The sequence below is a fragment of the Symphalangus syndactylus genome, chromosome 11 (genome assembly GCF_028878055.3).
Source record: "Symphalangus syndactylus isolate Jambi chromosome 11, NHGRI_mSymSyn1-v2.1_pri, whole genome shotgun sequence".
In the NCBI taxonomy this organism is placed as follows: Eukaryota; Metazoa; Chordata; class Mammalia; order Primates; family Hylobatidae; genus Symphalangus; species Symphalangus syndactylus.
The window spans coordinates 89,977,626-89,991,983 of NC_072433.2; the positions used below are offsets into that span (position 1 = coordinate 89,977,626).

At 34.9% G+C, this 14,358-nt stretch overlaps 1 protein-coding gene across 21 annotated transcripts in view; it reads left to right on the forward strand.

The window, feature by feature from the left end:
* Positions 1 to 14,358, forward strand: part of PAM (peptidylglycine alpha-amidating monooxygenase) — a 279,745-nt gene that overhangs the window by 187,959 nt on the left and 77,428 nt on the right. For all 21 annotated transcript variants that reach the window (XM_055297702.1, XM_063612837.1, XM_055297705.2 and 18 more), the window contains exons 8-12: positions 9,501 to 9,549; positions 11,043 to 11,110; positions 12,203 to 12,283; positions 12,564 to 12,640; positions 13,372 to 13,475. In XM_055297702.1, coding sequence (XP_055153677.1) covers positions 9,501 to 9,549; positions 11,043 to 11,110; positions 12,203 to 12,283; positions 12,564 to 12,640; positions 13,372 to 13,475 — 379 coding nt within the window. The remainder of the gene's footprint in view (positions 1 to 9,500; positions 9,550 to 11,042; positions 11,111 to 12,202; positions 12,284 to 12,563; positions 12,641 to 13,371; positions 13,476 to 14,358) is intronic.

Below are 14,358 nucleotides of genomic sequence, written 5' to 3' on the forward strand. Positions count from 1 at the left end.
ATCCATTTCCCTTATCATGTAGAGATATTTCTAAATCAGGTTGCTTGATAATCCCACTGATTTCAGAATTGTAATCGGATATTCTTCATGTTCTTCTCTAACCTTCATTATACACAAGCAGCTTGATGTGAGTCATGTGAATGATTTGAGGACTATTTAGTACCTCTCAAATGATCTGAAAGAAGCCTATTATCCTGCAGTATTTTTTTCTCTTGCCAGTCTCTTCACATAACTGTGAGCTCTCTGATTCTCTAGCTTGCTGCATTTCAACTTTGTTAATCATCTTTAGTATGGAAGACAAATGATCCTCAGTCATCTCATTGATTCCATGGGACACCTGTTTATTTTAATACCTAAATACGGCCATTATGTATCAGGAATTACACTTTCATTCGTTTGGTTATGAGAAGATATGTAAAGCACTACAGTTATACTTCTTTTTAAAGAATATATTCAGAATGTTTTTTATCCCTTAGAACGTGGATTTTTTAAAAAGTAATTCAACATTGAACAATATATTATTTAGCGTAAGTGACGTCTTTTTGGGAAAAGAAAAGCTTTCCTACATGCAATTTAGTTTTTCCAATTTACATTTAGTTCTTCTAGTTTTTTGAGAAATCCTTATGCTTTACCTTTATTGATCCCTTTGCAACTCATGTTTTTTTAATCGCTCATAATTATTAACTCATTTTTAAAAGCTGGTCAGAGCTACATAGTCATCATCTAATTAATTCCATTTGAATTAATGGCAAATAGCATTAAATTTTTAATCTAAGTAAATTAAGAGGAGAAATAAAGAAGTCACTTGCTCACTGGCACAGTCTAAAGTTAGGAGCTACAATTCTGTTTCAGTGAAATGTAGTTCATGAAGGGCACTCACAACACTAGCCAAGGTTTGTTTTCACTAACCACTCCCACTCCCACAGGCTTCCTGCCTTTCACGCTGTTCTCCACTGCTTTCTTCATGGCCCTGACATGTTTGTTTATTATGTTCTAGGAATTCTGGGAAAAGAAGGAAGTCATTAGAAAGAAGTGCTGGGATTTGCACATTCCATTTCCCATTTAGTACTAATTTCTTTTATGTTAATTGACTGTTTTACTTGTAAAATGGAAAGGATACCCTAAATAGATACATGACCTAAAAAAGCATTTATGAAAACCATTCAAATGTAATGTTTAATAATATTGACAGAATATTCTATTAGCAAAATAAAATCAAACCTTCCCTAGACCCAGAAGAGAACCTTCTAGCTTTCCTGTTTCTCCCAATAGAAACATTATTCTTTTCATCCAGTTTGGAAACCCTTCACCTTATCTCCATTTCTTCTCATTACATATTAATTATTCTTTTTTCCATCTTTAAAAACTTTCGAAACTCTTTCTTCTTGTGGGGCCATCTGTCCTCCCCCACACTTTTTGAGTCTCATTTCTTTGCAAGTACATCTTATCCTCGTTTCACAATTTAACTGCGATGTACTCCTAATAATAACCGAAAGTAAAGTAAAATCTGGTCAGTAGCCACAGACCCTTCTACACTGACGTTTTGTCTTATAGTATAAAGTCTTGCAAAATTCCAAGGGAATGTTGAGAGATAATTCAGGTCACTGAAGGGTTTCAGTATTTTTTTCATTAACATAGTAATCATACTTAGCATTTCTATACTACTTTTCAATTTAGAAGTGCTTTATGTTACTTTTTTAATCCTCATACTACATTACTACATAAACATATTGAATGACTGAAAAATTAATACTAAATCAAATGTATGAGGTATAATGTTCAAAGTGTATTCCCTAATTAATACCAGGGACTACATGCATACATAATTATATGTAAATTAGATACTTTGGATTTATTTTTTCACCAACAAAACCAAAACACAATACAGAATAGTATTTTAAATAGATTAAGATGATTGGTTTGAAAATGTAGATACTGATTTTAGGTTGACCTTAAAAAATATATATATATTCCAATTAAATTATAGCTTTTGGAGAATATAAACTTTCTGTGTTCCCAACAAAATGGGATAGTTTTGCTGCCAGGTTACCCTCCCTTTGTTTATCACCAGTCTTTAGAGGTTTAAATAAAACAAAAGAGGGACAACACATTGTTGCACAAAATAGTTCAGAATTCCAATGGGAATGAAAGGAAACCTTTTATATATGTATATACACACACAAACACACACACACACTCATATATATATATATATATATATATATATATATGAAAACACCTCAAGACTATTCAAAAATTTATAATATAGAATTTTATATGAGAAATAGTTTTCAGCTTTATATTTTAAATTGTGTTTAAAAGGACTTTTTAAAATCAAAGCTCTTCAATCCCTTTTCATTTCATGATTTATTTTATCTAGTACTTTCTTTATGGTTTGTAGACTTTTGCAGCTACATTCTGGACTCGGGGAAAAACAGATAATAATTGGGACAATGCAAGAGGAAATTCAGATTATCATTTAAAGTGTATATATATTTAAAGTGTATATATATATGTAAAGTATATATATAAAGTGTATATATATATAGCTGAGATATATATATAGCATTATAGATATAAAATATATGTATGTATGTTTACCTTTTTATATACAGATATAAAATATATGTATGTATGTATCAGAGGTAAGAAAGTGAAAAGCGGTTAGTAGGCCTTTTGACCAGAAGAAAGAGGAAATAAAAAAGTAAATATTTCTTAGTAACCAAGTATAATATTTAAAACTGCCCAACCAAAGCCCATGAAGCAAGTGAACAAGTTAGTTAAATGTGTCTTTTGGTTTTGGCCAAAAGACAACTCTTTCAGAAGAGAAATGAAGGTTTAAATATGGTATATACGTAAATATAAAGGTTTAAAACCTAATGCCTCAGGAAGGGGATGTGAGTGGAGGATTTTGGGGTGCTGGTTACATGGGTGTTAGTTTTTTAAGTTTCCTGGATCTGTACTTTCTGATTTGTGCACTTTTCTGTGTATCAGAGTTCAGTAAAGAGTTCTAAAGCCAATCAATTATTTTGAAACTTGGCCAGGTGCAGTGAGTGGCTCACGCTTGTAATCCCAGCACTTTGCGGGGCCGAGGAGGGCGGATCACGAGGTCAGGAGATCGAGACCACGGTGAAACCACGTCTCTACTAAAAATACAAAAAAAAAATTAGCCGGGCGTGGTGGTGGGCGCCTGTAGTCCCATCTACTCCGAGAGGCTGAGGCAGGAGAATGGCGTGAACCTGGGAGGCGGAGCTTGCAGTGAGACGAGATTGCACCACTGCACTCCAGCCTGGGCGACAGAGCGAGACTCCATCTCAAAAAAAAAAATAATAATAATTTTGAAACTTAGCACCATACTTTTAAAAAATAACTTTATCTGGGATTGGTGGGTTTTATCTTTTAATTTTACTTTCTTAGAAGGATGCCTCTGGAGCAGGTTCATAATTTTGAGAGATGAAATAGTATAAATCATAACTTCACTGTAGACTCATATTTTTTTGCATTCATAAAAGATGGAAACAGGAAAGTGCTCTTGCATTAGTTGTGCCCTAACATCCTCCACACACACAGCGATTATAAAAGCTGGTTGGAGAGCCTGCCTTCCTGCCTTCCATTTGATCTCTTTTGGGAACAACAGCACAGGCCATCATTTGTGAAAGTCGTCGTCTTGCAGGATGGATAAATGCGTTTTCTCTTCCTTGCCACAAGGCAAATGGAAGCTAGTAATTTCTAGTCCCATAGCAGTGAATACAAAATCAAAAGAGGCTAACTCAATGCAGTGACAGCTTCAAAAGGAATTGTTTTTGAAGATTTTTTTTTCTCATAGTGCTGGTTTATTTAGCACTGAAGCTTGTCTGCTAACCCAGCTTTCAGCAGCCTCCAGGAAAACCTCGGTGTAGCTTGTGTCATGTATTAACAGTCACCCTATTTCACTTATATTTTGTTAAGCAGATACACATTTGCCATGACAGCTTAAAGTGTCGGTGCTTTTGAATGGAGACTATTTTATCTGGATGTATCTGTAACTGGAGAGTCTTCATGCTCAGGACTGGTAACTCAGATTTTGTTTTGAAGGAACTAATTTTAAAAAAAATCTGGTAACTCAGATTTTGTTTTAAAGGAACTAATTTAAAAAAACTTTAATATATGAATTTTCTGGTTAATGTGGATACCACCATTTTTTTGAGTACTGTTAACTGACTTTAGGACCTGCATTTCTAATCCAGATGGTAAAAAAAAAAAAAAATGGAGCTGTGTCTTAGCTTCATTAAAACCAGAGTTTCATTCAACATCTCTAATAGAGCCCAGAGTGAACACAAGATCTGGATCCGCTGTTCCCTCAGTTGGGTTCATTTTTTATTTGCCTTTCATACCTATGTCCCATCTCTCTGCAGCAGTTTCAGTTGCACAGAAATGACCTTTTTAATATAACAACACAGCCCAACTGTGTAGAAATATCTTTAAAAAAAAAACAACATGGCCCAACTGACACAACTGACAGCGATCTGTTCCAATGCTAAGGAAACCGACTGTGTTGGATCTGTTAGGAGACCTCACTCTTTATTCTCCTAAGAGATTTTCAAAGTAATTATAATTATATGAAATTTCCCTCAACTTTAGAAATTAATCCCCAAATAATCTCCTACTCCTACTTGATCACCTTGGGAGCCATGATTTAGCCCCAGCAAAACATCCTGTCCCAGTAATTTAATGTTACTAACTTAGAACAAAGAACCATAAGGTAAAGATCAAAACAGCTTAATAGTCAAATAGTTATTACAACATCTATGTATGTGTATTATTACAAAGTCATTTGCATTTACTGATTATATAAAAATCATGTCCCTGATTCATTTTTGTTTTTATGTTCAAGACAGAGAAAGTAGAGAAGGTGGCCTTTAAATTAGTTCAGAACACTCTGGGAGGGTGGGAAGATATGATGCAGTTTAGAATTATTTGCTTCCAAATTTTCTAAATTTTTTTTTTTTGAAACAGAGTCTTGCTCTGTCACCCAGGCTGAAGTGCAGTGGTGTGATCATGGCTTACTGCAGCCTCGACCTCCCAGGCAGAAGCAGTCCTCACAAGTAGCTGGGGCTACAGTCACACGCCAGCATGCCTGGCTAATTTTTTTTTTTTTTTTTTGTAGAAATGCAGTTTCACCATATTGCCCAGGCTGGTCTCAAACTCCTGGGGTCAGGTGATTCACCTGCCTCAGCCTTCCAAAGTGCTGGGATTATAGGCATGAGCCATTATGCCCAGCCTAATTTTTATTATTGAAGATGTTACTTCCTTTTGTTTTTCCTAAGACTTGCCAGTGGTTTCAGACATACTTTTTAGTATCTCCTTAAAGAAAGAATCCATTATCCAAAAGGGTGGCTTGGAATAGTAGGAAATGAGTGTGCTCTAACCTTTACCTTCACCTTCCTAGGAGAGTGTGGTGAATTGAAAATCACTCTAAAAATGTCTTTCTGAAGGACTTTCCCAATTAGTGAGACGTAGTTTATAACAATACATTGGTTCCCTCAGGATCAGCGGTTAATCTATCTTTTTATTGAAGCAGGAAACAACCAGGACAAGATGAGCTCATAAAGTATAGAGCACTATCTATAGAGGAAAAATTAGGAGAGACCAACAGAACCATCTAAGATCATCTAAGAACCTACGATGTAGTAGGTTATTATCATGCATTATTCCACATACTTTACTACTTAGCTATCAATCCAAGCAGGAACTACAAGCTATTATGAGAAAAGCAAGCTAAATAGTTTGGGATGAATAACCTCATATCCCATGCATTCACCTCCCATTAAGAGAATTGAGCTTCCTACTTAAGTGAATGTCCTTAAGTACCACTGGTTACTTATCCATTCTGTTTAATTCCTCTATCTTAGCTTCCAAGGAATTTTAACCTTGGAAATCTCTAAGATATAGAACCTTGTTTTTTATTTTTGCCTTTTTTCCTAGTAAATAGCACTCATTAAACATTAATATTAGAGAATTATATTTGATACTCGATGTGTCACCAATTCGCTGAATTACTTTAAGAGGCAACACACTTAATCTCTGTGACCTCTTTTTCCCTATCCATAAAGTGTAAGATTTGAACTCCATCATGTCTGGTTTCCCTTTTGGTTCTGAGATTCTATGAGTCTATATATCTGATAAAATAATTCGGCGTGGTTATACATCTCTGCCTAAGCAGAGGAAAGCAATTTCTCAAAGGCAAGCTCAGACCCTTGTGAAGCAGTCATTCAGTTTCATCTTCCTTAAAATTAGATTTTGATTGAATGCTTTTTTCAAGTCCCATCCAGTATCTGGAAATACTCATTTCTTTCATTATCAGACTACTCTTTGGAAGTCTTACCACCCAACCACCAGCACTGCAATACTGTCCTATGTTGTGATGGCCCCTAAAGCATTATCAGACTTGGCTATTTTACATTTCTTTTTAAAAATTATTATTTCAACTTTTCCACTGTAAATGTCTTCAACATTACAAAAGCTTCTTGTACATTCATATGACATTATCATGGAATATAATGACATAATGAAATATCCCTCTCAGTTTTACCTCATACCTATCTAGTAAATGAAGTTTCATCTCCATATCTCGAAACCCCTTACACTAAAATTATTTTTACTGCAAGAGAACAACCACTATGAAAAATCTTTTTAACAGGGATGTCTTGGGGTTCAATTCTCTGTAAACACAGGACATTAGTAGCTAAAGGCCGAGTATTTACCTGTGTACCTTTGAGAGAGAGTTAACCTGGAGCCCAACCCAATGAAAGAAAGAATATTTACTTTGGAATAATAAAACTAACATAAGAATAAATGAAACCACCTGAAAAGAACAGCCGTCGGTGGCTCACGCTTGTAATCCCAGCACTTTGGGAGGCCGAGGCGGGCGGATCACGAGGTCAGGAGATCGAGACCACGGTGAAACCCCGTCTCTACTAAAAAGACAAAAAATTAGCCGGGCGTGGTGGCGGGTGCCTGTAGTCCCAGCTACTCGGAGAGGCTGAGGCAGGAGAATGGCGTGAACCTGGGAGGCGGAGCTTGCAGTGAGCCGAGATCGCGCCACTGCACTCCAGCCTGGGTGACAGAGCGAGACTCCGTCTCAAAATAAAAAAAAAAAAAAAAAAAAAAAAGACTTTTGCATGATAATGTTGTACAGAATAACTGAATGTACATTGAAAGAATAATTTCATGATCAACACAAAAATGACCGCACTGTCTTTTCTACAGACCTAGGATCCTGTTGAACTGACTTCAAGCCCAAAACTCAGAAAAAAAATAAGGTTGTCTTGGGTCTGGTCAAGGAGTGCATGGACCCCGAAACATTATCAACTTCTTTACGGTCCCATGGCCTCTAAGAATTTCCTTTTACCCAGACCATGATATTTATCTTACTAAAATTTCTTTGCTTCACTTATGATTTTATTCTGTATCTAGCTAGTGCAGACCCTTCTGAGAACATGTTTTGCACAATAACATACCAAATTTCAATTCTAATTTCTTTTTTTTTTTTTTTAACTATTTTACTCTTTTAATTTTCCCATGTTTTTCCTGCTTTCTTCTAGTCCTGTGTTATTACTTGGAGAAATTTTATGTGCTTCAGTTTCTTTCATTAAAGAAATTTCACATTCATAACTGTGAAAATACATTTCTTAAAAATAAAATATTCATGTACTGTATTTTTTTTGGAATATACCAATAGAATAATAATAACTAAGCATTTAGTGATTTTTTCCTATGCTGTAAATAGAGTGCTAAGTTCTTTACTTAAGTTATCTCAGTTGTAGACTACTTAGAGTTTCTTACTGGTATAAATATTGAGCACTAGTGCTAATCTATTGAGTATTAAGTACCTAGATTTTACTTCTCTTAGACAAAGGAACTCGTCTAAGAGACGAGTGAGCACCTCGTTGAAAACTGATGATGGTCCTGTAAGGCACTATCCTATGATTAAATAATTGTGCGGGATTGAAAAATACAAATGAATCCCAAACCTTCTGCTTGACAAATTTGGCATGTGGAAATGTGCAACATTTATATTGAAATATAAATTCAATATTTATATTGAAATGTAAATCTATAGTTCATATAGCTTATATAAACTATATATAAACTAAATATATGTAAAATATATATAAATATACTTTGCTTCCATTCTGCCTTTCCTTCAAATTCAGTCCTCTTATTTGACTATTTTAGTTTTTTGATTCACGACAGTTCCTATCCGTTTTTTAAGCAGTGGGATTCCATTTCTGTGGTCTTCGGCTCTAAGTTAACTTTCCTATCTATTCTTCTCCTCCCCTCTCTCCTTTACTTTTATTCTAGTCACAGAATAAGTCTATCCAGCTGGCTTTTCCAGCCAGGTTATATGATTTTGATATTCTGAGTTCATTTTCTGTACAGTTCTTAACTCTCTCAGTACTGATTATGTTTTTTCATTTTATGTAGTAAAATATTAGCGGAAGCATCAATTTTTATTGCAGTAAACATTTTAACTGTCAAATGCTTTTATGATGATGCATGTCAGAGACAGATTTTATATATAGCCTAGTGAATTGAAATGAATTAATTCTTAGGAGGTTTCATATCTTGTGGCCCGAGTACTGTATTACAACAGAAGGGCAAAGTCAGAGCACACTGCATATCATCAGGGAAATATGCAAAACTAGTTGAAGTTTCTGAGTTCACAGAAGTAAGATCAGCATAGAGGTTATGGAAATAATAATGCATCACTGTGGCAAGGATCATGTTGGAGGTCATAATCTTCACACCAAACACTGAGGCTGAAATATGCTGCTTATCAAAACTGCCACCTGCTATAGGAGCAGCTGTGGATCCAGGACCCCTGCTGGCCTCTAGACCACCTTGTTTGAGGGCATTCAAGTTGCTCCCACTGGGACTTCTCACTGTGTATATGTGCAAGCATATGGGCTCTTAGGTCAAACTGTGGAAAGCTGTACTGGAAGAAATTAAAAGTCTCTACAATAATAAAATTCTATTTTGAAATAATGAATATATGAATGTCAGTAGAATTCAGCAATGCCTAAAGTGTATAAAAACCTAAATTATGAACTACACTTCTTAAAAAATAAAAAAGTCTTTTGTTTGGTGCAGCATGGAGCAAACTATTTTAGTTCAGCAACTTTTCTGGGTTTTTCAACAATACAGATAATGCATAGAGAGTAGTAACAATTTTCTAGTATCTAGTATGTCTGCAGGAAAGTCAATATATTGGTCAGTTTGATGAGTTAAGAAATATCATAGACTGCATGAAATGATAGTTTTGTTTTTGCTGTTATGATACATTGGCAATTAAAGGAATTACTGGATATGAAATTACTCAGTAAATCATAAAGAACCATACAGATGAAACATAACTTGTGTTTTAAAATATTTGGTTATAATCATTTCAAACTTACTAGTTTGGAATCCATTTTCTACATTTTAATATTTAAGATATGTGTTTCTATGTGTGTTTTCAGATAATCACAAGGACTGTTCTGGTGTGTCCTTACACCTCACACGTCTGCCGTAAGTACTTCCATTTTTCCTAGAGGAGCAGCAACTTTAACATCTTTGTGAACTTAGTATGGGAAGTTTACTGTATTAATTATCTGTGGGTAAAAATTAACCTAAACTGGCTTAAAACAACAAATATGTATTATCTCATTTTCCTGTATGTCAGTAATTGGGCACACTTAGCTGGATCCTCAGGCATGTGTTCTCACACAGAGGCTGTAGTCAGAATCTTGGCTGGGGCTTCAGTCAGCTTAAGGCTTGGCTGGGGAGGAGCCACTTCCAACATCACTCACATGGTTGTCGGCAGGCTTCAGTTCTCTGCTGAGCATTGGCTGGAGGTCGCCCTCATATCCTTGCCAAGTGGGCTATAAACAGGGCAGCTCACGATATGGCACCTGGCCTCCATCATAGAAAGTAAGCAAAAAAAGCAAGAGAGGGCATGCATGCAAGATGGAAGCCAGAGTCTTTCAGTAACCTAATGTTCGAAGTGGCATACCATCACTTTTGCCATATTCTATTTGTTAAAGATAAGCTACTAAGTAACTCAGGAATGGAAAACCAAACATTGTATGTTCTCACTGATAAGTGGGAGCTAAGCTATGAGGATGCAAAGGCATAAGAATGATACAATGGACTTTGAGGACTCCCCGGGGGAAAGGATGGGAAGGAGGTGAGGGATAAAAGGCTACTAATTGAGTTCAGTGTATACTGCTTGGGTGATGGGTGCACCAGAATCTCAGAAATCACCACTAAAAAACTTAGGTAACCAAATACCACCTGTTCCCCAAAAATCTATGGAAATAAAAAAAATGTTAAAAATGTTTAAAAAGATGTTACTATACTTCTCTTAGCCCACATTAAAGGGCAGGGGATTAGACCAGGGCATGTATGTCACAGCTAGGAATCATGAGAGCTGATTAGTCAGGGTTCTCCAAAGAAACCTGAACCGATAGAATAGAGAGAAAGCGAAAGAGTTGTAAGGGATTGGCTGACACTATTGTGGGGACTGATTAAGTCCTAAATCCATTCGGCCAATTGGAAATTCAAGGAAGGGTTGATGTTGCGTTCTTGAGTCCAAAGGCAATTCACAGGCAAAATCCTTTCCTTTTGAGGGGACCTTAGTCTTTTCTCTTCAGACTTTCAATGGACTGGATGAAGCCTGCCCACACTATGGAAAATAATCTGCTTTACTCGAAGTTTAATTTAAAGGTTAATCACATTTAAAAATCACCTACCCAGCAACACCTAGACTGGTGTTTGACCAAACAACCAGGCACCTGGCCAAGTTGACATGTAAAGTTACCTATCACAGGAACCATTTAGAGTCTGCCTTCACATGAAAAAGTATTTTTTAAGGAAGAAAAATTCTTCCTCTTTTTCTATTTCATTTTAATTTTCACAAGCATCACATTTTATAAACCAAAGTTTGAGGTATATGCTGTTTTTCCAAAACAGTCATTTTGACTTTTTCAGGTATTTTAGAAAAATATTATTTTTTTCTGCAGACAGCCTTTAATTGCTGGCATGTACCTTATGATGTCTGTTGACACTGTTATCCCAGCAGGAGAAAAAGGTGAGTAATGATTTTTTAATATTTGCCATTACCTCATTACCTAATCTGTAGAAATGGATTTATAGTGTATTTTTTTATAAACTTTAAAAATAATCAATATTTTTATGTCTTGGAAAAATAAACCAATACTTTATTGTCCTTGGATTTAAAATAGATTTTTGTATTATTCCAAGCCAGAGATTTATTACTTTTCCATTCTTTATTGAGATGCTAGGAATTGAGGCCCTTGGGTAGGTGTGTATTATATAAATTAAAGAATAAATCTTGAGTATTTAACAATAAATCATCCGTGCTTGAGATGCAGAGGACACACTGCATAATGAGCAGTGACATAAACTTCTACATAGAAAGATTTAAAAATTAAATGACTAGCAAATTCATCACCAACTTAGTCTTTAAACTTGGATATAGTTGGCTTATTTCTCTACTTGCAAAATGGGGATGATACTAGCTGATTCTCCCAAGCTTACTAGAAGCGATGAGGATAAGTATATTATTATTTATCAATATATTTTACGATCCTCTGATGAAAGTGCCATATGAAATATTGTTCATTTGTTTTCACTGGGAATCTCTTAAAGTTAATGACCAGTATGGTCTCTTTGTTACCATTTTTTCATCTATTATAAAATAAATATTTATTGAATAGCTACTGTGTTAGACTATAAGGAAGGAACAGTATGAAATGGCCTCTTCTCAACAGGAACTGTCAATCTAGTGATGTTAGGTGTCTGCATTCAATTTTTCAAAAATTCTTTCGTTCCAAAAATAAAAACCAATTTTTAAGCTTTCTCAACTGGATAAATTTCAAGCTAAAGGTAACAAATTAAGCCTATGTTTTCACTAACAGAGTATTTTGATTTGGTTCTAGTCATTCTGTTTATGAATAAAATAAAAATATAAGGCAAGGGGTTCTTAATTCATGTGAGTAAAGTGGCTGGCACAGAGTAAGTGCTTAATATCTGTGTGTTTAAGTCATAAGAAAACCTCAGTCCCTAGCATCTTGTGAATACCCTATGCATAATTTTAGGTAAGAATAATGTCATTTTCCAGTTGAATAGTGACTTTCATCTATGTTTTTCTTTCCCACAGTGGTGAATTCTGACATTTCATGCCATTATAAAAATTATCCAATGCATGTCTTTGCCTATAGAGTTCACACTCACCATTTAGGTAAGAACTTTACATGTTAAATTATAAATATTTACCATTGTGCTTCCTGGTGCCATAAATTAAAATGCAAATTGTGTTTGACCTTAAGTCTGTTTCAATGAAACTGATTTCATATAAGACCTTGAAATATTTTATGCTGTTTTATCATATTGTTTTTATTAAGATACTCAGTATTTGCGGCTCTGAAAATACTCAGATTTCTACTTTAAAGTAGGAAAGTAAATATGCCTTTTGTTTTTCTAATACCTTATTATATGATTAAAATTTGTGTTTATTACAGGTAAGGTAGTAAGTGGATACAGAGTAAGAAATGGACAGTGGACACTGATTGGACGGCAGAGCCCTCAGCTGCCACAGGTGTGTAAAATCTAGTTTAATTTTGAGAGAAAAAAATATTAACCAGCAGAAAGTAATTTTTAAAAATTATTATGCAACTCTTGTGAATTTCTCTAAAAATCTCTAAATCTGCCTTAACTGTATAACTGAGCTATATAACCTCCTTTTTGCAACTTCCAATTTGGTGCTTTCTTTATCGATTTTCTCAATATGGTCAAAACATGTTGGTGGCCTTTTACATCCCATCATTTATTCAAAGACAGTATTTCAGACAGCTCTTCTATTATCACATTTATTCTGATTTTTATGGGATGCATTTGCTAATAGTATTTATTTGTTTATTTCAAAGTTTGGTGCTCTTGTCATAAAGTAGAAGTGATTAATTAACGGTGAACTGTTTTTATCCAGTGATTAAAGGTGAACTGTTTTTATTAAGTGATTATTTGTGTATGTGTACGTGTGTGTGTGTGTCTGTTTCACTGTCTGTCTTCATCCTCTCTACCCAGAGTGCACCAGGCTTCACATTATTAAAGCATGTGGTTCTGTGATATATCATATCAATAGAGTTAAGGTCAAAAACCCTCTGAGCAGTTGAATGGATGCTGAAAAAGCCTTTGATAAAATTCAACATCCCTTCATGATAAAATCCTCAAAAAAGGGGTAAAGGAGAAACATACCTCAACACAATCAAACATGTAGTTCTGGATTTTATTGGTAACATTAGTGATTCATTGTGTTTGTCTTTTTGGCAGGCTTTCTACCCTGTGGAGCACCCAGTTGATGTAAGTTTTGGTGACCTCCTGGCTGCAAGATGTGTATTCACTGGTGAAGGAAGGACAGAAGCCACACACATTGGGTATGATTCTGTACATTTCACTATTTAAAGATATTTTATTGGGATAAGGCGTGATTACAGGTGACAGCTATCATTGTGAATAAATTGTACAATGTTTGTCCTGTCATGGACAATTACAACAAACTGTGGCATTTTATCATTTCAAAGCTGATTGATTCGGATAAACCCCAGAACATGTGCTCATTTTTTTGTGCTTCTGTTTTTCTTACTTCCTCAAAACCTTTGGTATCATACCTCTAAATATTACAGTTATCAAAGACTTCATATTACTTTCTCAGGCTCATCTTAATAAAGAAAATGTAATGATAATGAAAATATTTTTTCTCAAGTGCCTTTTTGCCCTGTGTTCACGGGGTCTACATTTGGTGATTCCCATTAAATACTCAAAACCATGATGTTGAAACTCCTGTGAATTTAATAATTTCCAGTTGTTTAGTCTACTAAATAAGGATAATAATATGCGACACTTTATCAAAAAAGAATGTCGAGCCTTTTAAATAATTTTTGAAATACTGAGCCTACTTGAAATAATTATATTCTATAACACTACATAAAATTTTCAAAGCACTATGAACTCTTTCAAAAAAAACTTACCTAAATGAAAAATGAAAGGTAGTTTCTTTTCATGCTTTTTGATAGAAAAGACTCAAGGAGACTTCTTTTTATGTTAAACAAGGTTTTAAAATATTTACTGATGCCATCTGGAAGCTAGAGTTTTAAACCATTTATGTCTTAATCAAAGAGAAGTTACAGAAAGTGAGCATCTGAAAATATGCTTTAGATGCCCTAAAGATGATTCTTGTGATAGCAACACTAACTGTTGGCTGTATGGAGAAAGGGAAAAGGTACTGAGGCAGGTTTCAAAAAGAAAGCAGGGGCATTT